Source organism: Cryptotermes secundus, unplaced genomic scaffold, assembly GCF_002891405.2.
Source record: "Cryptotermes secundus unplaced genomic scaffold, Csec_1.0 scaffold47, whole genome shotgun sequence".
In the NCBI taxonomy this organism is placed as follows: Eukaryota; Metazoa; Arthropoda; class Insecta; order Blattodea; family Kalotermitidae; genus Cryptotermes; species Cryptotermes secundus.
This window is the reverse complement of record NW_019721002.1, coordinates 2,017,250-2,044,131: the sequence shown is the minus strand read 5'-3', so window position 1 is coordinate 2,044,131 and position 26,882 is coordinate 2,017,250. Positions and strand designations below refer to the sequence as shown.

The window sequence follows — 26,882 nt, the reverse complement described above, 5'->3', positions numbered from 1 at the left end:
GCCATTTCTATATCATGATCCCATTTAATTGTCTTCCAGGCTGTCTCTTCTAAGTATCCTGTCAAAGGTTTTGTACACATATTTCTCCTATGTGAGCTCCCTGCTCATCACATCCTCTTCAGCTAATAATACAGTGAACCCCCTAAGTAAGGTTTCCTTGGGGTGCGACGGATTTGAACACTAATGACGACTGTTGACTTGGTATCATTGAGATTGAACTTCAGATGAGGGAAAACCTTATATTTAGGTACATTAAATGGGAGTTTTTCTGTATTTGGTGAAGGGTACAGATTATAAAAAAGTTTCACATTAAACAGTTTCTACATCCTCCTGTACTTCCTCTGTCTTGGATACAGATATTCTCAGCGCCATATTTTCAGAGGTCCTCCCTCTGTGACACAGCTGATGATGATGGCAGGGTTAATATTAAACGGAGCACAACCTGGTAAAATTTTAACATTCAGATTCCATCAGAATTAGATAAAAATGTCACATAGCTACAGTGATGGTATTTATTTCCTCTAATATTGAACACTGCATTTTCACTTGAAGGTAGTGGATCTGTTGGAGGTAAAAGTAGCCGAGATGAGTGACATAGGTCTGTAGTTACTAATAATGATGGTTGTAACAGGAACGCTTTAGTTTAATAGCAAGATGCCATTATTTCGCCTGTGTTTATAAAAAAGACAGGTTATATTTCCATTATAGAGATTATACTGTGATAGTATAAATATTTGTGAGCCATTGCACGCTCAGTGTTCAAGTGCAGAATAATTTAGGACTCCTGTATCTTCTGCCAGTCCTTACATTAGAATCCAGTCCACAGTGAGTTAGATTCAAGAGATGAGATTAGCAGTCACCCATCCAGTCCGCAGTGGGTTACATTTTCTCGTTGCTGATGAACCATTGAAGCATGATAAGAGCCTTTGATGCCTTGAGACAATGATACCTGTATGCACCTGCTGCTTTAACTTTCAGATCCGCATTTTGCCCATATTGTGTGCTTCATAAGTGGTGATTATTTCCCTAGACACCATTGACAGGCGCTGAATTTGTGAATATTCTTTAAATTTGCTGCATGCTGCAGAGAGCTATGGGTAATGGTTGTGAGAAGTGTATTACAGATGAAATGTTTCTCAGAGAATTTTCTTGTTGTCAGCATTCTGTGGAAGATGTTAGCAACTTTGACGAGGAGTTCACCTCAGAGAAGCCGCAGTTAACACCACCGAAAGAACCAAGACCCTTGACTGACGAGGAGCAGAACTTGTTCAGGGACTTCACATACATGGCAGACTGGTGCTGACATCAGATGGGGTCCCACGCAGGGAAGTGATACCAGTCTGTGCCATGTGCAATATTTCGTTTGTAACCTGTCAGTGTTGCGAACGATGCAGTCGAGGTGTGCCACACATGCTGTGCAAGCGATCAGGTATACTGTAGATTCAGAATGCCTGGTTAGAGTCTGACAGGAAACTACACTGAGGAATATTTAAAACTCTTATTACAGGAAACAGTTTTTAATCTTGAATGCTGCATAGTGTGTTTGCGGACTGAATGTATGCTGCTTACCCTGTTGATATTGTTTTTATGAATCCCTCTGGGTCCTCCTGTAGTATTTTAAATAATTATTATTACAGCAGAATATAGATATTTTGATAATCCCATGTTTTGGAACAGTTTTTATTTCTTTTGTAAATGGAAAACAGGTAATGCAAAACTGTTTTAAATGAATTGTCACTTTACAGTTTTCTATACTTAGAGGAATGGTGTGCTGCGCTGATTCCTGCCGTTGCAGTGCAGAGATAAATGTGTTCCACGGCAATCTAGCAATAAATCAATCTGATCAGTCATTGGCAGCATACATCAACTACAACATAATGGAAAGTATCACCATGAAAAGAATAATATTTTAGATCAGCATTTACTGACCTAATACTGTGTCATGAGCAGTATTAGTTCCATGGTGATAATTTATTTTTAAATAATATCAAAAAAATTAACTACCTTTCTGATACTTGTTTTTTTCTTTTCTTCCCCCATCAGTCCTCCACCTGCTGTGGCTTGAGCTAGTAGGAAGCAAAACCTGCATCCAGTGCAGATAAAGAAAGTACAGTTTTTTATTCATTTGTAACATTTAATTCCTCGACTTAAGGCAGTAGTTGCAAAGTAATTATCTAGTGCTCAAATCTGTAGAACTTAGCAGTGACTCTTTGCAGCCACCAGTTGAAGACTGAGAATTTGTTGGAGAGCTCTGTGGGCTTTCTCAAGATGGCAGCAGGATCTCGTCTCTCAACTCGTAGCAGTATGGGAAGAGATTCTTTCTCTCTTTCTAATTTGTATGATTATTGGTGCTTTGAGTGGTATGTAATAGGTGGTGTAATGTTTGTCTGCCCTGTACACAAAATGTAGAAGTGGGAATGATGGGAACTTGTGGCGAAGACTCTCTGAATTTATACCATTGACCTTCCAGTGGATGCTCCCCTCATGACAGTGGACTGGAAATTTACAAGTACTGTACATATTAAAGATTGCTTCATATAAAGGCATATAGGTGTATATATTTATTTTAAGTTTTATTTTATAATAGAACTGTATGTGTACATATTTCATAACTGTGAGTGAGAAGAAAGTTGTAAAGTATATAAGTGCTCCTTCCTACATCAGTACCATTTGTATTACAAGTTGTGTGTATCACTCATGGCTGGCAGCTGCTGTGATTGGCTTCAGGCATGCATGGTGCTAATCCAGACCAAGTGCAGAATATTGTATGAATGTAGGATATCACACTGTAACAAAAGGAGGACCCAGAATGTTGATTTGTAAAAATCTGGAGATTGCAGTGGGAGGGGGACTGCATTCACAGCTTGTTTGACAGTAGTTGTCTCATGATCCACAGAATTGATGTTAGTAATGTGACTTTTGGGTTTGTTTAAACATTAAATCATTGGTGCTGCATAATTTCTCATAAGTATCAACAAAATGATACAACATAGAATTGGCTGTGAAGCTAATGGGTTTTATTGTAACATGTCTGGTAAGGACAGCGGCGCCTTCTGTTACCTGTACAGCACTCCCTTGTATTATGGAAGGGACATGTTCTTAAATATGTCTGTATCATGAAATTCTCATTTTCCATTGACTATGTTACAAGTGGAGCTGTGTTCCTGCAAACATTTTGTTGGCCCACATTTGTAATAAAAACACTATTTTACCCGTCACAAATATAAGACGTACAGAAAATAAACTTAAGAAATGTACATGCCCTTGAAGTTGATAGTCCCTTAGCCCCTTTCTGGACTCCTGAACAAGGGCCATAAATACACTGCACAATACGGAATACAGCTGGAACATCAACTGTGTTACCAACCGCCCCACCATGTCACAGACGTGCACGAGTGGTCTGAATTTCTTAACAGATCATTTTTTTTTTGAAGAAAAATAGTTNCTTTTTTTTTTTTTTTTTTTCATTCTTTCCTTGATTTTGCCTCAGTTCATCTCAGAAATTTCATATCCATTGCTTGGATCATGCTTTATTTCTTTTTGTAAGGGTCTTTATTTGTTCTCTTATTTTGATACACAGACTTCAGTTTGGGGGTTGCTTTTCTGTTCCCCATATTCTAATAATTTATTATTTGTCCTCATAAATTCTGATGGAAACAGTATTCAGAATGGTAAAGGTCATATTCTAAAAATGTGAGTTTTGAGAACCATTTGAAATCTGTGAAGATATAAATCATTGTATCTCCCTGGAAAAGCCCACCAATGTTCATACAGTTTATACCATGGCACATGTACATGATTGTCTCCTCAGACAGCAAATGTTCATACTAACTAGTTCAGAATGTGGGTACCAGTGTACTGCCGTTTGCTTGAAGTATCCACCTACAAGATTCTGGGGTTTTAACTCGAGTTGGAGATATTCCCCTATAAGATTGCGGGGCATTAACTCCTTGTCGTGCAGTGCCGAGTGCTGCTCATCATGACATAGTCACTATTAAAGCTTGCAGCTTTATCTGTGAGGTTTCTTCAGGCAAAACTTAATAGCTTCATATGTACTCACTAGACTGGAGAACAAGTCAGATAGTGCAGTATGAAAGCGCTGCTCGGCACTCCATGACAAGCAGCACCCTTCATACCACACTGAGGGGTTAATGAAACCAGAAGCCTACAATCTATATTCATTTCTTGTAGTAGGAGGAATAATTTGTGTAATATTCAAACAAGTCAAAGAGACATGACATGTATCAAGTGCCCTAAGCAAATAGATGTAAATTTTATAGACAAGTGTGCCCAGACAAGAGCCTTTGAGGTATTATTATTATGGAGGGGGTGGGTTTCCCCCATGCACTGCGACCAGTGAAGCCTTTGAAGCAAGGTCCACCATTAATATATTTAAATGTAGCAACTTCAGGGATTTTGAAAAACCTGATTAATGTTGTACTGAATGCATCATACTACTTGTTATGCTTCAAGGCATTAAATATTGGTGGGGCCCAGCACTTCCTGTTTCAATGTTATGTGCAGCACTGGATGCCGTTAGAATATCTCAGCATTGGCAACACTTGCTGCAGATCAGTTGCAGTAGCGTCAGCATGGTTATTATTGTTACCTTTGTGTGATTTAAGCAATGTAAGTGCAGCATTTGCTTTGTACACATATTGACAGAGCCTGTTAAAATTGCTCCTTTCATTCATCTGAATGTATGCAACAACTTGGTAACCACTAAATAAATTTTCATGAAATTTCATGTTGAGGGGTCTGGGCCACAAAAATGTCAATGCATTCCAGTTTTTGTTAAAATCTGACACTTTACACAAAGACCTATATGCATCTGTGTGCATAGCTCAAGCATAAATTCTTAAATTTTTATTGCAGGAAAAGAACTTTATACAGATGTGGAGGAAAATGAAACATATTTTATGCCTTACGAAAATTTTCTGTTAGTCTTATAGTTTTCAATATAATTAACCTAGAATTGTTACACTGTATAAATTTCCCCAAGTTTTGTATTCAATAATGAACAAGTCTTCCAGACATGCAAAGATTATTGAAGACTTTTTTATTGGATAATGATCGAACAGTTCTTCCACCTGAATTTACAGATGCACACACACATATACAGGGTGTCCCAGGAGGAAAGGACCAAACTTCGGGAGGGTGTTCCATATATTAAAGTATGCCGATATAACCCAAAACACCTATGTCCAAAGTTGAACGGTTACGGAGATAATGGCCAGAGAAGTGTCAAACTTTGACCGGCGTTGCACACTTGTTGGTTACAAAATACATATTAAAACTGGGAGGAATATGTGGATTCTGTAATGTTAATAATGTACGTAACATCAAACTAACTTGTGAGTGACATGAAGCCATAAAATGGAAGTACAAAATACTCGCTCGCCATGTCATAATTGTCCTTAGGGTTTCCAAGCACTATACATGACACATGAATGGCAAGCGCTGACGTAACGTGCTGACTGCGCGTTCTGATAAAGCCAACTACATACGTACGGCTAGGGTGAATCACGGCACTCAAAGACAAACATAGATAAAGCCTCTCAGCTGAGAGGTACAATGCGTGGACCTGCCAGAAGACCACACTTTTCTTGGGCCATTATCTCCATAACCGTTCAACTTTGGACATGGGTGTTTTGGGTTATATCGGCATACTTTAACATAAGGAACACCCTCCCGAAGTTTGGTCCATTCCTCCTGGGACACCCTGTATGTAATTAAAACTGATCAGAACTTTTGCATTCATCAGATAATGAAGAAAAAATGAGACAGTACATCAAATATTTGTAGACTTAAAGAAAGCCTGTGATTCAGTTAAGAGGGAAGTATTCTACAATATTCTGATAGAGTCTGGGTTACCGATGGAACTACTTAGGCTGTGAAAATGTGCTTAAATGAAATGTGTAGTAAAGACTGTGTGGGTTAATTTTCCTATCCAGAATGGTCTAAAACAGGGAGATGCTTTGTTGCCAGTGTTTTTCAACTTTGCCTTAGAATATGCCACTGGGAAGGTCCAGGAAAACCAGGTGGGACTGAAATTAAATGGGACACATCAGCTGTTGGTCTATGCTGATGATGTGAATTCACTGCGTGATAATATAGATATCATAAAGAAAAACACAGACTTTAATTGACATTAGTAAGAAGGTTGGTCTAGTAGTGAACACAGAGAAAATTATATGTCACTGTCTCATCACCAGAATGCAGGGCAAAATCATGATATGAAGATATCTAACAGATATTTTTTAAAATGTGGCACAGTTCACATATTTGGGAATTATATAACAGATCAAATCCTGATTCAGGAGGAAATTGAATTTGGGTTATGGTTGCTACCATTCAGTCCAGAACCTTTTGTCTTCTTGCATGCTATCTTAAAATAAAAATTAGAATATACAAAACTATAATTCTGCCTGTGGTTCTGTATGGGTGTTAAACTTGGTCGCTGACATTAAGGGAGGAACACAGGCTGAGGGTGTTTGGGTCGAAGGGAGATGAAGTGGGAGAAAACTGCATAATGAGGAGCTTCATAACCTGTACTCTTCTCCAAGTATAATTAGAGTGATCAAGTCAGGGAGGATGAGATGGGCAGGGTATGTAGCACTAATGGGGGAGAAGAGGAATGCATACAGGATATTGGTGGGAAAGTCAGAAGGAAAGAGACCACTAGGAAGACCAAGGTGTAGGTGGGTGGACAATATTAAAATGGACCCTAGAGAGATAAGATGGGATGGTATGGACTGGATCAATGTGGTTCAAGTAGGGATCTGTGAAGGGTTCTTGTGAACGTGGTAATGAACCTTCAGGTTCTATTAAATGCTGGGAAGTTCATATAATTGAAACATTTACAACATTAGCGCATAAATACTTAAGCATAGATGTTGCCATGTCATCTACAGTTCCCAGTGGCAAATGTGCCTGTTAAGGGTATGCTGTATGTTCTTAGTCTGTCTGGTCTCGAGCACATTATCTCAAGTGTCATGACGTTCTTTGCTCAGACCTTGTCACATTACAGAAAGTGTTAGTGTTTGTAACTGATTCTGTGCGGTCTTGCAGTCTGATACCAGCATTTCACAAAGTATTGGTGGAGTACGACAGCTGTTCTCATTTCAGTAAAGATGTGACTAATACTTCCAGTGATGGACACTTCCCCTTGTGTCATTGCAGTCTCCTACCATGATAAAGGCAGCTTTTGCTTTGAACATGCAAATTAGGGCAAACATTGTATCATAGTACAGTACTGGGTGACATTTTTTTGACACAGTGAAATATTTTATTGACAATACATAAGATTTTAAAATAACAGCAACATGCTGCTTGTCTTGTGAAATCTGTATGGAAGATTGTGATTAACTTTGCAACTTCAGTGGACTGTGACTTCATACAGGATTTCAGACTTGCTTTATATGAACACACTATCTTTTATTAATAAAATGGAGAAGTACATGTGATTCACATAACATGATCTCATTTCCCTTTGGTGTATGCAACAGCAGTACATTCAGATAGCATGAGGTGCAGTGTTGCTAGATCACTGCAAGATCCCTGTCCCAAGATCCAGACTTCCTTTGTAATCACCGTAAGTTTCTTAGTGTGTAGAAAGTGTGGGATTTTTATGACTTGGAAGGAGGGGGTGTATGTGCACAGATCAACATATTTTTCACCTAGGCACTAGGTTGGAGGTGAATGGTCAGCTGCTGGGTGGGCCCTGGAGCCAGGCTGGCTGAAGTAGAGAGAAGAAAACTTTTGTCCCTACCAGGACTTGAACTCCAACCCCTCAGCCATCCAGCCTGCAGCCAGTTGCTGTACTGACTGTGTTGTTCCAGCTCAAGTGATGATTTACTTACATTTACAAGGGGAGGTTCTTGGACTGATAAGCGATCGTGCTAACATATTAATACTCCAGGGTGATTCATATAGAACCGGCCTGACGAAATGAGGTGTAATATAAAATACACCATACAGATATTAAAGTAATTTACACATATCTTATCTTGGATTGTGTGCTGTGATCAGAGCGGGTATTGAAAGTGTCCGCTGTTTTCAAGTAGGCATTAGAAACACTCGCTGTTCAACAGTGTACTTCATTACTGTCGCCTGCCCACTGCAGACACGTTTTGGCATTGTCCTTGACCTTGCAGCATAAGGGCTGCCACTTGCTGGATCATGTGCACACCATTCGACTCAGCACGGCCCACGGATTATTATGTCGTAATTGTGAGCAGTTATATGCATCACCTGCGGAATATTAGAAAATTCATCGGGCCAGTTCTATATGATTCACCCTGTAATTTAAGGTACATTCATGTGTAGATCAACCTTGTAATAACAGAGTACCTCCTGATAGTTGTATGGTGAGACTTAGAACTAACCTTTACTGACTATGCATTGCATTGTTATGATGATATGTCTGCACTGCCCACTGGGCCCGGCATCATTAAAGGACAGATGGGTGACATTTAAATGCACTTAATTTCCAAAATGGTAAGGACTCGAATTGGGAACTGCTACACGTGGTGAATATTGTCAGAGAAAAATTCTTTACTGTAGGTAAAGTGGGCCAGGAAAAGTTATGCATGTCTCACGATCCAATACTTGGAGGGGGAGGGCAGATATCTTGAGAAACAGTATTGCAATTAATATTTCTGGCTTGTGGGATGTCACATCCCACAGATATATGTATACAGGTGTCCCAGGAGGAATGGACCAAACTTCGGGAGGGTGTTCCTTATGTTAAAGTATGCCGATATAACCCAAAACACCTATGTCCAAAGTTGAACGGTTACGGAGATAATGGCCCGAGAAGTGTCAAACTTTGACCGGGGTTACACACTTGTTGATTACAAAATACATATTAAAACTGGCAGGAATATGTGGATTCTGTAATGTTAATAATGTACGTAACATCAAACTAACTTGTGAGTGACATGAAGCCATAAAACTGAAGTACAAAATACCTGCTCGCCATATCATAATTGTCCTCAGGGTTTCCAAGCACTATACATGACACATGAATGGCAAGCGCTGACGTAACGTGCTGACTGCGAGTTCTGATAAAGCCAACTACATAAGTACGGCTAGGGTGAATCACGGCACTCAAGGACAAACACAGATAAGGCCTCTCAGCTGAGAGGTACAGTGCGTGGAACTTCCAGAAGACCACACTTTTCTTGGGCCATTATCTCCGTAACCGTTCAACTTTGGACATAGGTGTTTTGGGTTATATCGGCATACTTTAACATAAGGAACACCATCCCGAAGTTTGGTCCATTCCTCCTGGGACACCCTGTATATGCAGTGACAACCCCATCTGAGGCTCAGGAATTAGACACTGAACTGAAAGACTTGGGATCACTGAAACTGTAAAATAAATGAGTGAAAACTTTATATTGAAAAACATTAGGTGGGAGTTCCACTGTGTATATAAAGGGTATCATTTTTAACATTACTGTCTTGTGGGGTGTGACACTGTGTACTCTCACAGACAGTAAGTTTCAGAGGAACTTCCTCTCCATCTTCACTCTTCTACCTTAAAGATGGAAGTGGCGTCATCCTAGAACATCCAATCTCATTTGCAAATTAACTTTATTTGTAGATTTAATGATGATGTTTCAACTGCAGTGACTAGTGTTTAATGATATGAGAGGATGACTGAATGCTGAGCAATAGAATGGAACAAGAAGGAAGAAGGTGTGGTCTGTTTCACACTTCTTGTTCAGCATTTGCCTGGATGAAATGAAAGATAAACTGGCAACTGACTGACAACAACTTGCTGGACCCAGCTGTTAACGAGACCATTTTTGTGGCGATATGCACAACACCTGGTCTTAGTCTTGCTGCTGCACTGCCAAGGTTCTGCCTGAAGAACTGTCATCGGGATATTCTTTTGCTACCTGTGTACTTTCCTCTGTGACTCCAGTGCTCGTGTGTGGCTGGTGCCCAGTATCCTCCCTGGTGCTCATCCGATGCTCTCCATCTACAGCAGTAGTGCTTGCGGAGTGAGCTGTTTCTTGTTCATTACCTATAAATGTCTTTGCCTCTCCAAGAGACCCAGCATTATGAGCTCTCTCTGTCAATTTATGTCGCATTCTGCATATTTCCCCTTCAATAAAACGTTTCTGCTCATCAAGCTGTTTCTTTCGATGTTTAGTTTCTGGAGAGTCTGGTGGTAGTAAGCCTTGTGTCAGGCGATAGTAGACCACTGTGGAGTCATGCTCCTTCATGGCTAATGTTATCCTGAAATAGTACCATGTTTGGTTGATAAAGGCAAAATATCCCAATTATTACAATATCAAGCAGGATATGTACTTCATTTTTATTTCATTAATTTGTTCTGCAAAAGGACAGAAGATAGTTACAGGGTCCTAATATGTGCAGCCCTTAAACTTTCAGGTGTCACTATTCAGGAACTGGCTTGAAAAAGGAATGTTGTCACTTCAAGGTGGGAAAGTGAGGAGGAGGCAACACTGGTACCTACCTACCAAACAACAGTCTCACAACCCAGAAGACCTTGAAGTAAATACCTTAACTAAATAAGAATGCCATCAATGAATACATATTGCAAATACCAGATCCCCTAAATTTTACTCCAGTGCAGTGTATGCATATTATTATATTTTGTCTTAATTACCCTTTCTCTTCTTGGTCAGCACAAAGTGTATCTTGCACTTTCTGTATCCATGCAGGGGTGATTTCACAAACAGTTGAAAGTGGAAGAAATATCTCCGTTCTTGAAGCAGACTGTGAGCCTCTCCCATCTTTGCCCATCAGGTACAGCAAATCAAGTTCACGGTTGTACAAGTACTTGACATCGTGCAGTGCCTGAACTAAATACATAGAGCATCATACAAAGGCAACAGTGCATACGTACAGTTGTGGTCACAGTTACTTCTGTGATAATTCTGAACAGATCTGGATCAGCTGAATCAGCTACTCCAAGTGCATGTACTTCATGTCACTAAAATGGTAAATTGTCAATTATGCCTCAATTTCTAATCCCCAAGCATAACTACACCCAGTCCTTCATCAATATGACAGCTGTGATCTTAAAATGTTTAATGTAAGGTGAAATTTGTGTTAGATACAGGTTTCTCATAAGAAATAGAGAAACTGTTAAATTGGAAACTAGTTATGTTACCTAAAAACCAGCCCTAATTTGAAAAGTATATTCAGCTGAATTCGTAGGATATCCCACGTTTTTGACAAGTATGGATTATATATGCTAGTGATTTTATTTATTTATTTTTATTGTATTGAAAAGTTGTTGAGATGACGAAAAAATCGATAGAGTTAAGGGCAGCCTATAGGATCGTAGCCCAAGCAGGGTGGCATTCTGGTTACAATTAATACGTTCTAAACAATAATAAACTTGATATCCCAGTGTAATAGATTTCTAAAATTCCACATACCTTCACAGAGGTCCATATAAACCTGAAAAGCAATTCCGACACTGAATTGATTTGTGCATCCCAAATTGATCATGTCTCGCTGCTGAAATTATAAACACATTTTTATACAATTGGTTATGTGAGGTTATATTTTTAGATAAACATTAAACAATATGTATTGCAAAGCCGATTTACGTACAACTGGGTGGGTTATGTAAGTTGTCATATTTTTGTACAGATTCTTGCTAATCAATTCTGAATCACTACTATACTAATGTATAAGCTACATTAATTTCTTTATATCAATATCATAAATTTAAAAACACAACCACCATACATGCCTCAAACTACTCATAAATTTGTATGCAGGATGACCAACTGCTAGACACTTTTATTCTCGGCTTGCTGTTTGCAAGAAATGTATTCAGTGTTGAAAGTACAGAGCTACTTGGTAATATATAAAAATATACTGCAGGTTCAATAATGAAACCGAAATAAGCTCTAACCTACCCAGCGGCCTAAGCCTTGGGAGCGCAAAATAAAAAAGTATGTTAAAAATATGACGGCTATTCAAATGGTGTTACACAGATATTTCTCGCCCCACGTGACTCAGAGGTCGTGAGGGTCGTGAGCGTCGTGAGTAATGTTTATGACATTTTTTTTTCATTGGCACTACAGCCCCAGTGGGCCTAGGCCTAGCTCCATGAACTTCTTTCTCCGTTCACTTCGGTTTTTCTAGATCTTACACGTTCGGTAGGACTCCTTGGGCGGGTGATCAGCTCGTCGCAAGGCCTCTACCTGTACACAAACAGAAAAACGCACACAAACATCCATGCCCTGAGTGGGATTCGAACCCACGATCCTGGCATCCGAGCGAGCGAAGACAGTGTATACCTTAGACCGCTCGGCTACCGTGACTGGCTGTTTATGATATTTAATGACTTGAAAAATTTGTTTCATATCAATGTAATTTTGATTGGGCCTAATTAATTTGTGGTTAATTATACTGTGTCATGACTCAAAGCTTGGTATCCCTGCGCAGACAGTAGCCAATGAATGCGTAAGAGCCGGTAAGAGGGTTGTATTTGTTAAGTTTGCGCGGTTCGAGTCGACTTGTGTTAGTAGCTTTAAAGTGTATACAGTTTACAATATATTAGATTGTCCTTGTGGTTTAGAACATGGGAGAATGAATTCTCAAAATGAATCATTTGTCGACTTGATAGAAAAATTTTCGGAATGGTCAATACCGAACGTGGAGGAAAATCTTGCGCACTCACTGTCTGTGCTTTTAATATCCTTTAAATGCACATTTGTTATGTGTTAACGAGTTAGGGGCACTGGGTTTCAGTTTCTGTTCTGTCATAGTTTATGTTACCTTAACTGGAATTACAGAATATTGGAATTTCCAGACCAAAAGGCATTGTCACTTCAGGCTTTGCAAGCCCTTCTGAGCAAATGTTTGCCTTGTATACCTGTAAATGATGTGGAAGAAAAATTATTTCAGTATGCCTTGCCTTCTACAAGACAGCTATTTAACGAGGTAATTTATTTATTAAAGTCATGTATCATTGCAACTTCTATTGCCAAGCTGTATGCCTGATTATATGTGTGTGCATATGACATCTATTAGTTAAGGAGGGAACATTGTCATATTCAGTAATTTCGTGAAGAATATAGAATAATAATGATGATAAAATGAGGTTAGTGGCATGCTGTTTGTGTTCATGTTTCTGACTTCAGAAAAGAAGATATTAATTACTTTTGCATAATGGAGTCCATTTAAATGAGTGTTTTGTTTAAACATACTTCAGATTTTCCATATATGCAATGTTGTAAAAACAATGAATTCTTAAATATAAATGCTTAAGAAGTGGAATACAGTCAGAAGAAAGTGAACATTGTGGTACAATGATTAGTGCTGCATTCTTGTCTTTGAGCACTGTGAAGATTTTTTAAGTTTCTACAGACAGAAATTACATTAGAACTCTAAAGGTGGGCACTATGCAAAAAAAAAAATGATAAGAGTTTAAAGTTTGGAAACAAGCAAAAGAGTATAACAAAGCATTTTCACTAAGAGAAAATTACTTATGTAGACATAAAGTACTACATCATTTAATGATCATAATTGCCTAAAAACAAAAAGTCACAGTTGACTAAATGTTGTGGTCATGTGGGCATGATACTGCTGACAGCGTCAGTAAGTAATAAAGCACCATTTATTTTTTGTAAGATTCCTTATTGTCTGTCAACACTGATTATTTCAGTCTGTAATCTTTCTTTCAGACCTTAGAGGGGATTTGCACCAGGTTGCAGGATGCACAGACTCAGCAGTGTGACAAACTTCTGGACAGTGTGAATAGCTTGCTTCAGGTATGTTATGAATGCTATAGTGCATTGACAATAAACCTCTATATGCTCAGTATAATGGCTAGGCTATGGGCTGGATGATGGGAAAATCAGGGCTTGGTTTGCAGGGAGAGCAGAGATTTTTGTCTCCATACCAGCTCTGGGTACCACCCAGCTGGCGCCATACCTTCAGCACCCCATACATCTTCATGGCGCACAAGGACAACTTTGCTTACTTTTTTATGTCACAGTACTTTATACTACATGGTGTCATGAGCCAGAAGACCACAGCATGAGTAAGCTCAGGCTGTCTGTACATCCCTAGTTTGTACTTGAAATTATTTTCTTCGCTGTGTAATAATGAAAACAAAAATGGTTTCTGTAGGTCTGCACTGAACTGCTGACATGCATTGACAGTGCACTTCATTATGTACTGAGAAGTGGAAAGGTGGACGCAGCTTTAGTTCCCAGTCTTCCAAAAGTAGCTGTACACATCCTGTATGAAGCTTTCAAACATTGCAAAGAGAGGTAAGCCAATCTTGATTTTCATTTTGCGATTCAGCTGTGGTTTCATATATGAACTGTAAAGTTTCTGGTGATGGCATAACACATATTTTAAGACTATTCTGCTTGCCACTTTTGTCTTGCTGGTTACGTTCTTGACTTACCCTTTGGCTCTGAAGACTGAGGTGGTGCTTGCCTCTGAAATATCGGTGAACTTATACTGGGCTACTTGGTATCACGTTCCAGTAGGCAGCGCTCTTAATGGTCACTGCTCCAAGAACCTCACTTCCAGTGTACTTTTTGGACTTTGTCTCTCATCCATTATTTTTGCACAAAATCCACTGTGTTTCAGAAATAGATCCAGCTTTGACACATAATATGGTTTTGATCTAAAATACTCAATCTTATGTTGTATGTACAGTTACCTGAAGAGAGTAACATTTTCGTCAAGTTTGTCTGTGCTTAATGTGGCATAATGAACTGCCAGTGAAGTGATTACAGCTTTTTAATGCAACGTATTGCATTATGTTTCAGCGAGAAGATGTATGGGGCATTGTTCCAACCTGTTGGTGATGCTTTAACGTCACTGTTCCAGAAGAGTCGTGAGTTGCAGTTGCATTTTCTGGAAGTTGTTTCAGAGAACCTGCAGTTCAGATGCACTTATGAGGCTGAACTAGAGCTGCTTACAGAAAGTTAGTTGCCTTGACAACTTCTCTGTTGTCAATTTTATTGCAATTTTAATTCAAATACAGTGAAATTACCATTTATGGCAGCAGCCCTAAACTGGGGTACATCCACCTCAGTGGACATGTGTGATCTTGTTAAGTAGATATTTGAGATTATATCATGTACTTTGAAAGGGCCTGAAAACATCTTGACATCTCTTTCTATACATGAAATGAATAAAGTCTATTTAAAGTGAAAAGTGCATTAACTTGTCATGTTTGTAAATGCACAGTTTGGGTTAGAAATTAAGTTGCCATTGAAAACTGCACACTCTTGAGACCAAGGGGCATGTTAACTGGAAAATAAATGTTATATATTGCATCCTTTTGTGTGTGCAGTATCTTATGGCTATGACCGTCAACACAACACTAAAGCAGGATAGCTTCGGGCGAAGACAAAAAGAGACTTTAATACGGTCATAACCATAAGATAAGATATAAATGGAAAATGTTCAGAAATGCTGATTCAGGGTTTCTTTAGGACAGTGGATTTGAATATTAAGAAGTTAAATGTAGATTATTAATGCTCATTTAAATTAGTTAAGACCATAAATATTGCTTTCCAAGTGAGAGAAAATTTTATATTGATTTGTAGTTCTGCTGTGTTTGTCATCCGGTAGTACATTGCTGCTGCAGTGTTTATCATGGCTTCATTTACATGCTACTAAGAATCATGCCACAGAGGCTGTTACTCCTGCTTCACTTTCAGGATGTGGAAATACAGTTTTGGCTACTTATCCTGATCAAACCTTAGTTTTCCTATTTCTTTATTTCTTGCTTAATAATAGGTTCTTAATTATTTTATGCAGAGAAGACGGGTGAAAACCTCAAATCTCGGTTTACTTTCGCTTTCGTCCATGATGTGTATTTATTAGCCGTCTTGTAGTGCACTCAATCTCACATGTCACTTCACTACATGTTTCGGCATCACTTTACCATCCTCAGGTGTGTTATTTACGTCAAGCTATTACATTGCTCGCCATCATGTTTCGTTTTTAAAATTATCTAAAGTGCACATTCTTCACTAACTATAATAAAATTTAAAATGTATATATATCAAAATTTGTTAATATCCATTATCTTACGCGTCTTAACTCAAATTCGCGTACTACAGCATTCTTCCACTATGGGAGTCGTTCTTCCTGTATTTTGTGTATATTGTGTATTGTGATGTGTCCTTTTTTGGCTCCGAGCGTTGTATTGCTGTATTGCCAAATTATCTATGTACCATACATTCTGAAAAAGTTAAATAGTTCCGTCCAGTGTGACTCGTTAAGATTTTCTTATTTCAATTATTCATGACCTTACATGTTTTGGTCTTCAGATGGACACCTTTACATCAACAGTTAGAAGCCACTATTACAGTACATGTTCTAAAAGTTAAAATATATACATACAGTATAAATAATATACAATTGGCTGTAAAATCTAAAATCTTTACAACTACAGTGGCTATTCCAATACATTAACCGGTCACACTGGACGGAACTATTTAACTTTTTCATAATATTAGTGTGACGGACCAGAATGAAAGAAATTAAATACCATACATTCTGTCTGTCAGTACTGGATATGTTAGGGGAAATTGGCCAGTTGGTGATGGATTTGGATGTGAAGACCATGGCAGAACAGTGGAAGGGTTATGCTCGCCTGGCCTTTCAGTATGTTGACCATTTGAAACCTCGCCTTGATGTTGCGGGACCCCTCCGGTTCCTGGCTGCAGATGTTTCACGTAGCCTAAAGAGTGTTATAGAAGTGGTAAGTACTATTCGTCTTGTATAAGCAAGTTTGTGATATAGAGTGTGTTTGGAAGGATATGTAACTGTCAGCATCATGGTGGTTTAAGAGTTCTTGATGATCAGAATTAATAAATCATGAAATAATATTATCTTTGAGCATCATGTGGCATTGATGTTCGGTCTAGAAAACCGAAATGAACTGCTGTGGGGATTCATTGTGCTGACCATGCGACACCCTCTATCCACTAAAGTTGGCACTAACTTCGCCGACAAGCAGTGGTCGCTCGGTCGGTATAGTTCACTTGCAGACTAAAACCACGGAGTTAAGTTAATGGCATTGATGTAGCCCTCACTCATTCATTTCTGTCTCTAAGGCAACCTAAAACTGCTCACAATCTCTCTTTTATTTAAAATGACATTAAAATCATATCAATTGCTACATGTTTTTGTCCTACTTAGCCATCTGTATGCAATTGTTCACTGATTGAAACTGTCACACTGCACTAGATTGTAGGTAAATGTATTCCATGCTATCACATATCATTTTTCACAGTAAAATATGTTTGTTTGAGAAAAACAGCTCTCTCTTTGTTCTGTGTGATTTTCCTTTTGCAGTATCCATGTTTGTACCTCATTCATATGTTTGTTCTCACTACTTGGCGATATGTCCCTTATACTGATTATAATGCTTTGAATTGTAGCATTTCTGGCTACATTCTTTGTTTTTATCTCCTTATGTCTGTACCACTTTACCCATGCTGAGCTTCCCTTTCTCCCCTGAAGACTGATGCAGCAGGTCCCTCCACAATGTAGAACTGATCTACCAGGCTACATGCATTGCATCTCAAAAGACACATGTACGCTTGCATGCACGTGTGTGCACTAACACAGAGTAACCATTTCTAACATTACTGTCTTTTTAGGACCAACCTGATATGAAGTTCATAACACGGACTGTGAAAGTTGGAAACTTTGCTCTAAAAATTATTATCAAATTGTGTGACCAGTACAGTGGATTTCTGGGCCCCTGTCATGACGAACTGTTTAAGATGCTGCTCACAGCTTACAGGTATGTGCTGATTCTTAGATTCAGATAATATGTATATATATAATGAACATTACTAGACTTTTGTTTAGAATTTCATGGTTGATTGATTCTTCATTCGCTACTCTGATACCATGCACATTTTCAGGTGATGTTTAGGTAGTGGTTGCTTGTGCTTTATGTGTCATTTGCTACTGTTATTGCCCAGTGATGGTGTTCATGTTAGGTGTGTCCAGTGTGATCCAGTCATTAGTACTTCTTTTCAGGTACTCTTCTCCGTATCTGCGGATGAAAAACGTACCTAAGGATGTAATACAGAACGTGGAGACACATATGACCATAGGTGCAGAACCTCTGCTGGCACATCTTGTTGCAGAAGTTGAATTCACAGAGGTAATACTGCTCTAGTTACAGAGGAGTTTGTCTGTAAGCAGTGCTTTCTAATTAGCTGACTGACTCACATAACCAGAAAGCAGTAACCTTCATTGCATGATCTGTGTGTTTGTGTGCGTTATTATGTCTTCTTGTACTGTTGCATAAGTTTTTGTTTGTTAAAGCAGGTGGTATGTACAGTGGCCACCTCTAAGAGATAAATTCACTGATAATCTTTAATAACAGTGCATTTGTTTCCATTCCAGAAAGTCATTGCTTATGTTGATAAATTAGCAGAGGCAGAGAGTGAGCGACTTGCTTTCCTGCTGCTGTCGGTTTCCATTCTCAAGAAACTTCTTCACTGCAGTCAGGCTGTAAGAAAACTGTGGCTGGGCTGCAATTCAGAGCTTAACATACTGTCTGTGCTCTTCAGAACTCTGGGCTATTGTAAGTGCAGCCTCAGAACGGCATGTTACATGCTTCTGTTTATGTTGTATGAGGTGTCAGTTTGTCAGAACAGTGTTTCAGATGAACCTAGGAACCTGCTACCACCACCTTCAGGTTAAAGATGTAGGTAGATCCTTCCAAGACACTGACAAATATTCACCAGGACACAAATTGTGCAGATTGAGGTTTTACAAGGTTTTCTTCAGTCCTTCACAGCAAATTCTAGGATATTATACTGTGTGTAAAACATCTCTTAGGGTGTGTTTTCATCAGATAATGTCACAGATTAACACATCATTAAATAATTACTTGATACTGCTTTCAATATGCAGTGTGGACCAAAACTGCCATACAAAATATCTCAATGAGTGCAGGGAACTCTCCTTCTGGCAAGTTGTATACTTAAAGTATGGTGGACCCTCACAGATATTTTAGAGAAACAGCACCTCACAATTTTCTTCCATGCCCTTTCCAATTCATTATTCAGTTTCATCGAATCATTTGACCCTCCAGCCTCAGCTACAGTACAAATACATGGCTTCAAATACCACAAGTGATGATCTTCCACTGCCTGTTTGTTCCAGGCCACGCAGAAATGAGTTGGGATCTGCAGTTCCCTGGAGTGAGCCACAGTGATGAGCCCCAGAGGATGACGGACCTGTATGAATATACAGTCACTCATGTAGCAGCATTTGTCATGTCAACTTCAGCGCAGGAATTCCTTTCAGTGGAGCACGTTCTGATTGCAAGTGTTATGCAGCCTGCCGTGTGGAGGGCACTTCTGTCCATGGACGTCTGGTGCATTGTGGCTCGGTATGAACTTCCATTTCTTATTTTACTTTCCAAGTTTCTCATTCAGTAGATACATCTCTGTATATGCTATATTACATTTGACTTCAGTAGCTCTAGTTCTTGGTAGTAGAAGACATGCAAGAAGGTAAGAAGCCCCGGCAAGAAAGTGACAAAAAATTCTGGAAAGGTAGAAGAGAGTGGATACTTTTCATCCGTTAACCTGTATAAGACATAAAATGATGCCAGAAGAAGAAGCCATATTATTCAGCTTATGCAGCCACATTCATTTTTCCAGTGGTAGTTCAGAGAGGATAAAGACTGGCTACAGTTTCTGCTCTGTGATGCAGAGACCAGTTTTCTTCATCTGTAATGTAACTACAAGAAGTGGAACAGTAGTGATAGCTTATGCCTTGTATTGCTGGTTTTGCAGTGAACTCTGACTGGGGTTAAGCACGCAGGTTGGAGTAGTGTTGTACCACAGAAAGACAAAACAACCCTCGCAGCTGCTGCAGGTGTTGGGGTGAGCAGTGTCATGACAGAGCAGGCAGTGATGACACATATTTTCCCAAAATCTCCTCTGTTGTGAACACAGCCCACCAGCCCCCTTCAGAACTATTTAGTGCTCTGCCTTTGAACACATATTATGGTAGGAACGTTTTGAAACAGTTGTACCTGCACATATTTAGAAAATGGGGTAATGAAAAGTATTTTGTTTAGGACACCCAGATGTAGTCATTTCCAGTTTCTCACTTTTGCCTTTAACCGTACCGTTCTGTTGCATGTTCATTCAATGTTTGATGTGTTGCAGCTCTTTAAAAAAATCAAAGTGGAAGAGGCAGTAAAAATGGACAGAATAACAAAAATAGCAGTTGTTTAACTACACTTGTTAAAAAATGTGGCCTGAATCAGGGGTAGCTCAGACAGTATAGTGACTGGGGAACTGGGATTTAATCCTTGGAAGATGCAAGAATTTTCTCTTCTCCACAGCATCCAAGCTTGTGGTGGTGCCCACCGAGCAGCTTGTCTGATGGCTACTTACCTCCATCTAGTGTCTAAGGTTAAGAAAGAATGGAGCTATACCCCCCTCTCTCATAAATCTTCATGGCTTTATGCTTAATTTAATACAAGGACAACTTCTGGGAGGAAATTTCACCACCTGAAAGTGTGAGATTTAAAATGTTAATAGAAGTATCTGAAATAGTGGTGAGTTCTTTTGCTTCTCACACTGAGTTAAGTGTTTGTTGTTACAGGTCTGGAAGCTCAGAACTGTGCTTCCAGCAGTTGTGCCATCTCATCGAAGTCATGAAACATCTTGTCCATCATCACGGGCGCCCCGAGAAGACGTACGTGACAGTGCTTGCTGGCAGACTGTTCCCACTGCTTCCAAATAAACACAAAGTGCAGATAGTTGAAATGTTCCCTCCAGATACAGATCTGTGTGTGTGGCAAGCTCTAAGCGTGAAAGCTTTGCCAGAAAAGCTCAAGGCAGCAGTGACTGAGAGTTTAGTGAGGGCCGCCATCTTGCATACAGAGAGGTTGCTTACACTTCCAGCTTCACCTGAGCTGTACAGTCATATGGTTTGTATGTGCAGTTTGTTCCTAGTCTCTGGTATTGGAACAGCAGGTTCACAGCTGCTAATACCAAAGCACACCAGCTGAACCAATCAGTTTCTTGCTGTGTGATGTCACTGTTATTACTTCATATGAGTAGAGGTACAATGAAGCTGTCACTATGTCACGCTGTATAGTGTCACATGGTTGGATGATTTACTAGAAAAGGAATTAGAAAGGATGTAGAAGGAAACTGCCATGGTTTAATTTGAGATATTGTCATGAAATTTTCCTGGAGGGTCCAATGAAAACCAGGATAGCTGATGTCTCAATTGAGATTCGAACCCGTCACCCCCATAATACAAATCGGAAGGATTACCTCTCGAGCCAACTTGCCTGGTGCCTAACTAACCTCATGTAGCGGAGTCCCTGAGAAGATAATAGTCATTCTGCTAGTCAAGAACTCCCCTGCCTCTTACAGAACCCAAGAGTTCATTACCTTCTTCACAAGAGTATGTGAAGTAACACAAAAGCAGTCAGATAATGTGCTGACCCCTCAGCATTCTTCTAGTGCATTCTCTCTGTTTCCAAACTGACTTTTGTTCAGGAAAACAGTGCATTAAGACTTCTTTATTTTGACACTGGATAAGCCACAGTAACTGTCAGTTTCATCCTACAATATAAGAATTAACTTTTTCGATGCAGTAGTTCAAAATTTGGTAAGTTTATAATTTGAAGTGTTGTCTAAATCCCACAAGTACTAAGAGCATGAATAATTAAAACTGTAAACAGGCTGTAAGCATAGTTTCTGTAACATTATGGTCACACTCCTGCTTCATGTCTGGGAGTCCGAGGTTCAGATCTTGGTGTGGAGATTGGTTATTGTGACTGAGGGTTTGAGGGGCGGGGGATTTGTCTCAGTGCTTCCAGGCAAATAGCAGGGTAGTACTTTACATTAGGCTACAGTTGCTTCCTTTCACATCATTTCCAAATTAATGCTGTATAGTCTTGGCAGAGTTGCTGAATAAATAACAAACGTATGAAGGCTGCTTCTTCTGGGATATGATGCCATGGAGTCCAGTCAGTGGATAAAATTTAGTTCCTACACTGCTGTAACTTTTGAAAAAGTTTAGAATGTTGTTGACCTTGAGCAAACTCATTCAGGAGTAGTGAGTAGCGGCTCTGAACGGTGTCGGAAGTGTGTGAAGCCTGCTGTACTGACTTACCCTGACTTCATCTGAAACATTGGAACCTACTGGCTAAGCTGCACAGCGTCATGTCCCACAAGACCATAGTATCAATTCTTTTTATGTTTCCAAGTTCTTCATTCGTTTCTGAATGGAGACAGGCATGACCAGTTCTGCACACATTAATAATAAAGGCTTCATGCCCTCGTCTCTTTCATCACAATTTTCCAGGTGGACATCCTTGCTGCTGCTTCACAGTGTGTTGAATTGCTTACTCCAAATGAGAGAGACATGTTGTCAGCCATTACAGGTCATGTGGTGACACTGTGGCAGCGCGTTGCCCTTAACGAACTTCTGACTGCTGAGGAGACGAGCGTTAAAGGGTTCCAGTGGATTAATCATTTTGTATCTGTTCTGTGCTCACTGTCTGCTCCTCTTACACTTCACATGAGCAACTCACAATTAATTCAGGTATGCCTTGTCTTATTCTGGATTCAAGAACGTAACTCTTTTTAACTAAACAAGTGTTCTGGATTCTGAAGGTTACCAATGTTTCAGACGAATGTGGAGCCTTCGTCTTCAGGATTCACCCTATTACCTCTTTCTTCAGGGTATATGATGTAATTTCTTACTTATTCTACCCTGAAGATTGAAGCAACATATTCCTCTGAAACACTGGTACCTGTCTACCAGATTATATGACATCACATCCCAGGAGACTTTAGTGACGAGATTCAATGCCGTAGGAACCTCAGAGCCTTTATATTTGTTTTAGGTTCTTGTAAGGCTGAAGGACATCATTGCCTGTGGATCATCAGCAGCGAAGCTCAAGGTTGTTACCATTTTGAACAGACTTGCAGATACATTTGTGGACTCCACTCCGGATCAGATGCAAGTGTTCCAGCACATAGCAGGATTGTTTGCCTCTCTGCTGCTAGATGAAAATCAAATAGTGCAACAGATGACATTAGAAACATTCACATATTTTGCACATGTAAATTCTCATGAATGTATTCTTGCACTGTCTGTCAAGAACAATGAAAACCTCCAACGAAAAACCAGAACATATTTGCAGAAGTTGCCTGTGAAGGCATCTATTGAAAATTTCCTGTCACTTGAATCTTATATTAAATGTCAGTCTGAAGTGAAGTTTTCTCACAGTTGCAAAACTTCTGTGACTGAACGTGAATCTGTCGCTGACACCAAGCTGATCCCAAAATTGGAACTTCATACATCAGAAGAGATTAAAAGTATCGATCATCTGCCAAAGCGACAGAAGGTAGCTGTTACTGAGGACAGTGTGATCAAAGCAATTGAAAGGCTGAAGTATGATACAGGCATGGTTGTCAGGTTCTGTGAGTCCAGCAGTCTGCCAGTGGAAGCAAAACAGGAAGTACTGAAAGTTGCTGTTCAGTTGAATACACTTGTGTCAGCATTGAATTGAATCATCAGTTTGAATGGTTTTTCATAAATTTTATGTGTGTTTCTGTAATTATATGTTGAATGTGCACTCATTTGTACTTATGTCAGTTACTTCTGTCATACTCATCCATTTATGATCCAGGCCATGTGTGAGTAAACGGAAAAGGCAGACAAGCAGTCTGATACAGTAGCATGGATCATGCTGTAGGCTAGGTCTGGTTGGCCTGTAATGGGAAATGAAAATTGTTACCGAATTTTGTGTCTTTTATGTAAGAGATATTAGAAGTTATCAATCAAAATGATCAACGGTACAGTGTTGTACTCCCATATCAGCTTCCTGTCACAGGCCCAATAAAAACACCTGAAAATATGATATTTGCTGCATACTTTGTTATTACGAGTATGTGATGCATCCATAGCTGTTGAAGCGATGTGCAAATGTTGTGATAAGAGTTTTTGCATGTGATTTGAATCATTCCCAAAATTCTTTACTTGTATAAGTAAACTTTTTTCTGAATTTGATTGTTCTGTCTTTACAGTTTTATCCGAAAGTCGGAAATTTCCCTTCTATGTACATAAAAATGTTTTGCAAGAATGACATGTATCATTGTTATCAAGTGCACTGATAGGTTACCAGAGCAATGAATTGTCAAGTAAGATGTTGCATGAACTGAAGTCTATGAGGTCATGAATGAGCATGCAGTCTTGTTGCAGTATATCGTGTCTGTTCTGTGAGTGTGTGGATATGTGAAGTGTAGCATAATATACAACGGAGATGGTGTACACTTGATTATTTGTGCATGTTATTCTTAGGAGATGGGGTTAAACCTCAGCCTCAGTAACTGTAGGATGGGAAGCGAGTGTACCTACACTCGTCCTGCCAAACTGAATCAAGGTCTCCTTGTGGATAGTAAGAGCCAGGCTAATGAAGTCAGTGCAGTTGTTAACAAGCTGTACAGCCAAGCAGTCAGTGTTCAGTTCCTGACAGGGGCAGGGAATATAGACAGTGTCCACACCGGTTCTGAAGCGCACCCAGCCACCTATCCAAAGGGTACTGGAGGCACTTTCCCTGAGGTGAAGTGGCCGGCGCGTGATGCAGACCACTCGCTACCGTATAGTGCCTAGGTTATGAATGTGTGAAGTTATACCTCCACTTCTCCATACGTATTCATGGAGTGGTGCATAATTAAGGATGGGGACAACTTTAACTTCACTGAGGAATTATATCTTCTGGGATATGAAAGCCCTTCATCCAATGAAAGTAATCCAACATTTTGGAGGAACATTTCCTTTAGGATAGACGAGAGATTAGTTTGGAGAAACGGCACGGCTATAGGGAGAGAGTGGACGAGGCCCTGAACAAATCAGTTGGTGTAGGGAGAATGCTGGCCCTTTGACCCTTTCAGGCATATGGGTGTCTATGCTTGAACATGAGAACGTCTGCATTTTGACCTTAATTGTGTTTACATTTCATAGATTGTAAGAGTAAACAGCGACTGTTTCCCTTAACAGCATTACCCCAATAATGTTTGTAATGTAGACACTGTGTTTTCTGTGAGATAGGAACTTACTTTTTAACACTGTCTATGTGAAATGGGTTCCTTCATCGGAGGTAAAGCAGCCGGTGCGTGAAGCTGACCACTCACCTCCTACTAGTGCCAAGCTCAAGAAAATGTGGATCTATACAGCCACTCCCCCGTATGCATTCATGGAATAGAGCTTAATCGGTTAAGCACAAGGACAAATTTACCTTTTACCTACGTGAACTATTTGCTACATACGGCTAAATGGCCGTTTTCCAAGGGAGAAATCGACCGATTTCGACCTTCCCTATGTCTGTACCATTTTCCACGCTCAGCCTACTCGTCTACCCTGAAGATGGAGGCAGCAGGTCCCTCCGAAACGTTGGTAACGGTGTACCAGATGCACTGAGTCACACCCCAGAAACTCTTTACTTTACGTCAGATGTCACTCGCGTGTGTTGCGGCCGTTTTGTTTGGAATTATCGCGTTCTTCTGGGCGCAGGCAGCGATGCTAGCGATCCAGGAAGCCGTTTGTTTACTTGCAATAACACACATGGGCAATCGATCGCGTGCGCCGGGCACAACGCATGGCGGCCGAGTACGGCCAGCATCTGGGGCGGAATGAAAAAAAAAAGCGAGAGTGCTATAATATTGTTCAGTAGTGCCATGCGCAATAAAACGAGGACGTCCCGACGCTCGGCGTCCGGCCTGGGCTTCCTTGTCAGTATAGTGAGTGTACGGCGCGGAGGGCTGTCAGGGCCGCGTGTGTGTGTTGTGGATACTGTGCGAGTCATGGGTCTACTGTGAGGATGCCAGCAGCGGACGGACGGCCGACATGGAGCCCTCCAGCTCGTCTCCTAGCCCTCCCAGCCCTGCCGTCACCAGGTAGGGCCCAAGGGCTCCATTGCCCTTGTATCGAAATCCACTGCACTCCTGCCATCTAAGCGTTCCGTAAGATTCTCACAGTAAAAAGCATAAATTGGTTTATCTTTGTAACGAAGACTCAGTGCGCCTATCGTTAGGTAGGGACTGAAAATGTAAGTATTGTTCAATGAACTTCTTGCTAAAATAAGGTTACGGCAACCCCTTTCACTCTTGTGCCTGGATTTGCGGTTCAGTGATGCACTTTCAGTTTTTGTTTCTATTTGTGAGAGGATGAAAGAGACCACTAGGAAGACCAAAATGTAGGTGGGTGGACAATGTTAAAATGGATCTTAAAAGAGGTAGGATGGGGTGGTGTGTACTGGATCGATGTGGCTTAGGATAGGAACCGGTGGAGGACTCTTGTGAAAACGGTAATGAACTTTGTGGTTCCATAAAATGCTGGAAAGTACTTGAATGGCTGCACAATTGGCGGCTTCTCAAGAAGGGCTCAGCTCCTTGAAGTTATTTGTTAGAAGAATGAGGCCTTTTACTCAAGCCCCTGCTCATGTAGTTAGGTGGGCATTACGCGTTGGTAAAGTGGTGGCTGATACGGCAAAACGGAAGGAGGCTACAAGGAGGAAACCTTGGACACGTGTCATTTTGTCGAGAACAAAGCCTTCAGATTAAACCCGGACCTCGCCGGCAGGAGACCGGCTACTGGCCTCCTGACCCACACTTCCGTATAGCGGCAAGACTCTAGATGCATATTCGGGAGGTACTTGGTTCGAATCGCTAAGGAATTTCTTACTATCATGTGTTCTTTCTTGGTTTATTTCAGTCTTTCTAGACGAATGCCGCGAAAGGACCTCGAGTTTGGTCTTAATTGCTTTCTCGTAAACTCGTAACTGCTGATAGTTCAGTATCATCAGACCTATCGAATAATGCTTGACTCTGCTATAGACT

At 40.1% G+C, this 26,882-nt stretch overlaps 4 protein-coding genes across 7 annotated transcripts in view; 3 read left to right on the top strand and 1 right to left on the bottom strand.

The window, feature by feature from the left end:
* The window catches only part of LOC111874475 (serine/threonine-protein kinase N), an 81,859-nt gene extending 78,602 nt beyond the window's left edge, over positions 1–3,257 (top strand). For all 3 annotated transcript variants that reach the window (XM_023870014.2, XM_023870024.2, XM_023870005.2), the window contains one exon: positions 1,160–3,257. In XM_023870014.2, coding sequence (XP_023725782.1) covers positions 1,160–1,303 — 144 coding nt within the window. In that variant the 3' untranslated portion in view covers positions 1,304–3,257. The remainder of the gene's footprint in view (positions 1–1,159) is intronic.
* Positions 3,258–9,583: 6,326 nt separating this feature from the next.
* LOC111874308 (tRNA-splicing endonuclease subunit Sen15) lies at positions 9,584–11,758 on the bottom strand. Its single transcript, XM_023869698.2, has 4 exons — positions 11,602–11,758; positions 11,424–11,505; positions 10,646–10,841; positions 9,584–10,251 (listed from the first exon to the last, which is right to left on the bottom strand). The coding sequence occupies exons 1-4, from the start codon at positions 11,626–11,628 to the stop codon at positions 9,843–9,845; spliced, it is 714 nt and encodes a 237-aa protein (XP_023725466.1). The 5' UTR covers positions 11,629–11,758; the 3' UTR covers positions 9,584–9,842.
* A 656-nt stretch (positions 11,759–12,414) lies between these two features.
* LOC111874591 (uncharacterized protein C1orf112 homolog) lies at positions 12,415–24,292 on the top strand. Of its 2 annotated transcripts, none has more exons than XM_023870224.2 (13): positions 12,415–12,472; positions 12,795–12,942; positions 13,686–13,772; positions 14,134–14,276; positions 14,787–14,944; positions 16,542–16,735; positions 17,640–17,785; positions 18,028–18,154; positions 18,400–18,580; positions 19,165–19,393; positions 20,623–20,950; positions 22,342–22,581; positions 22,886–24,292. In XM_023870224.2, exons 1-13 carry the CDS (start codon positions 12,459–12,461, stop codon positions 23,552–23,554), a joined length of 2,664 nt encoding a protein of 887 aa, XP_023725992.1. In that variant the 5' UTR covers positions 12,415–12,458; the 3' UTR covers positions 23,555–24,292. The 2 variants fall into 2 exon arrangements, with proteins under 2 accessions (XP_023725992.1, XP_023725984.1); XM_023870216.2 differs by lacking the exon at positions 12,415–12,472 and adding an exon at positions 12,479–12,693 and having other exon boundaries at positions 12,793–12,942.
* Positions 24,293–25,774: 1,482 nt separating this feature from the next.
* LOC111874281 (ecdysone-induced protein 78C) overlaps positions 25,775–26,882 on the top strand; it is a 76,961-nt gene continuing 75,853 nt past the window's right edge. Inside the window, exon 1 of the mRNA XM_023869658.2 lies at positions 25,775–25,940. Coding sequence (XP_023725426.1) covers positions 25,891–25,940 — 50 coding nt within the window. The 5' untranslated portion in view covers positions 25,775–25,890. The remainder of the gene's footprint in view (positions 25,941–26,882) is intronic.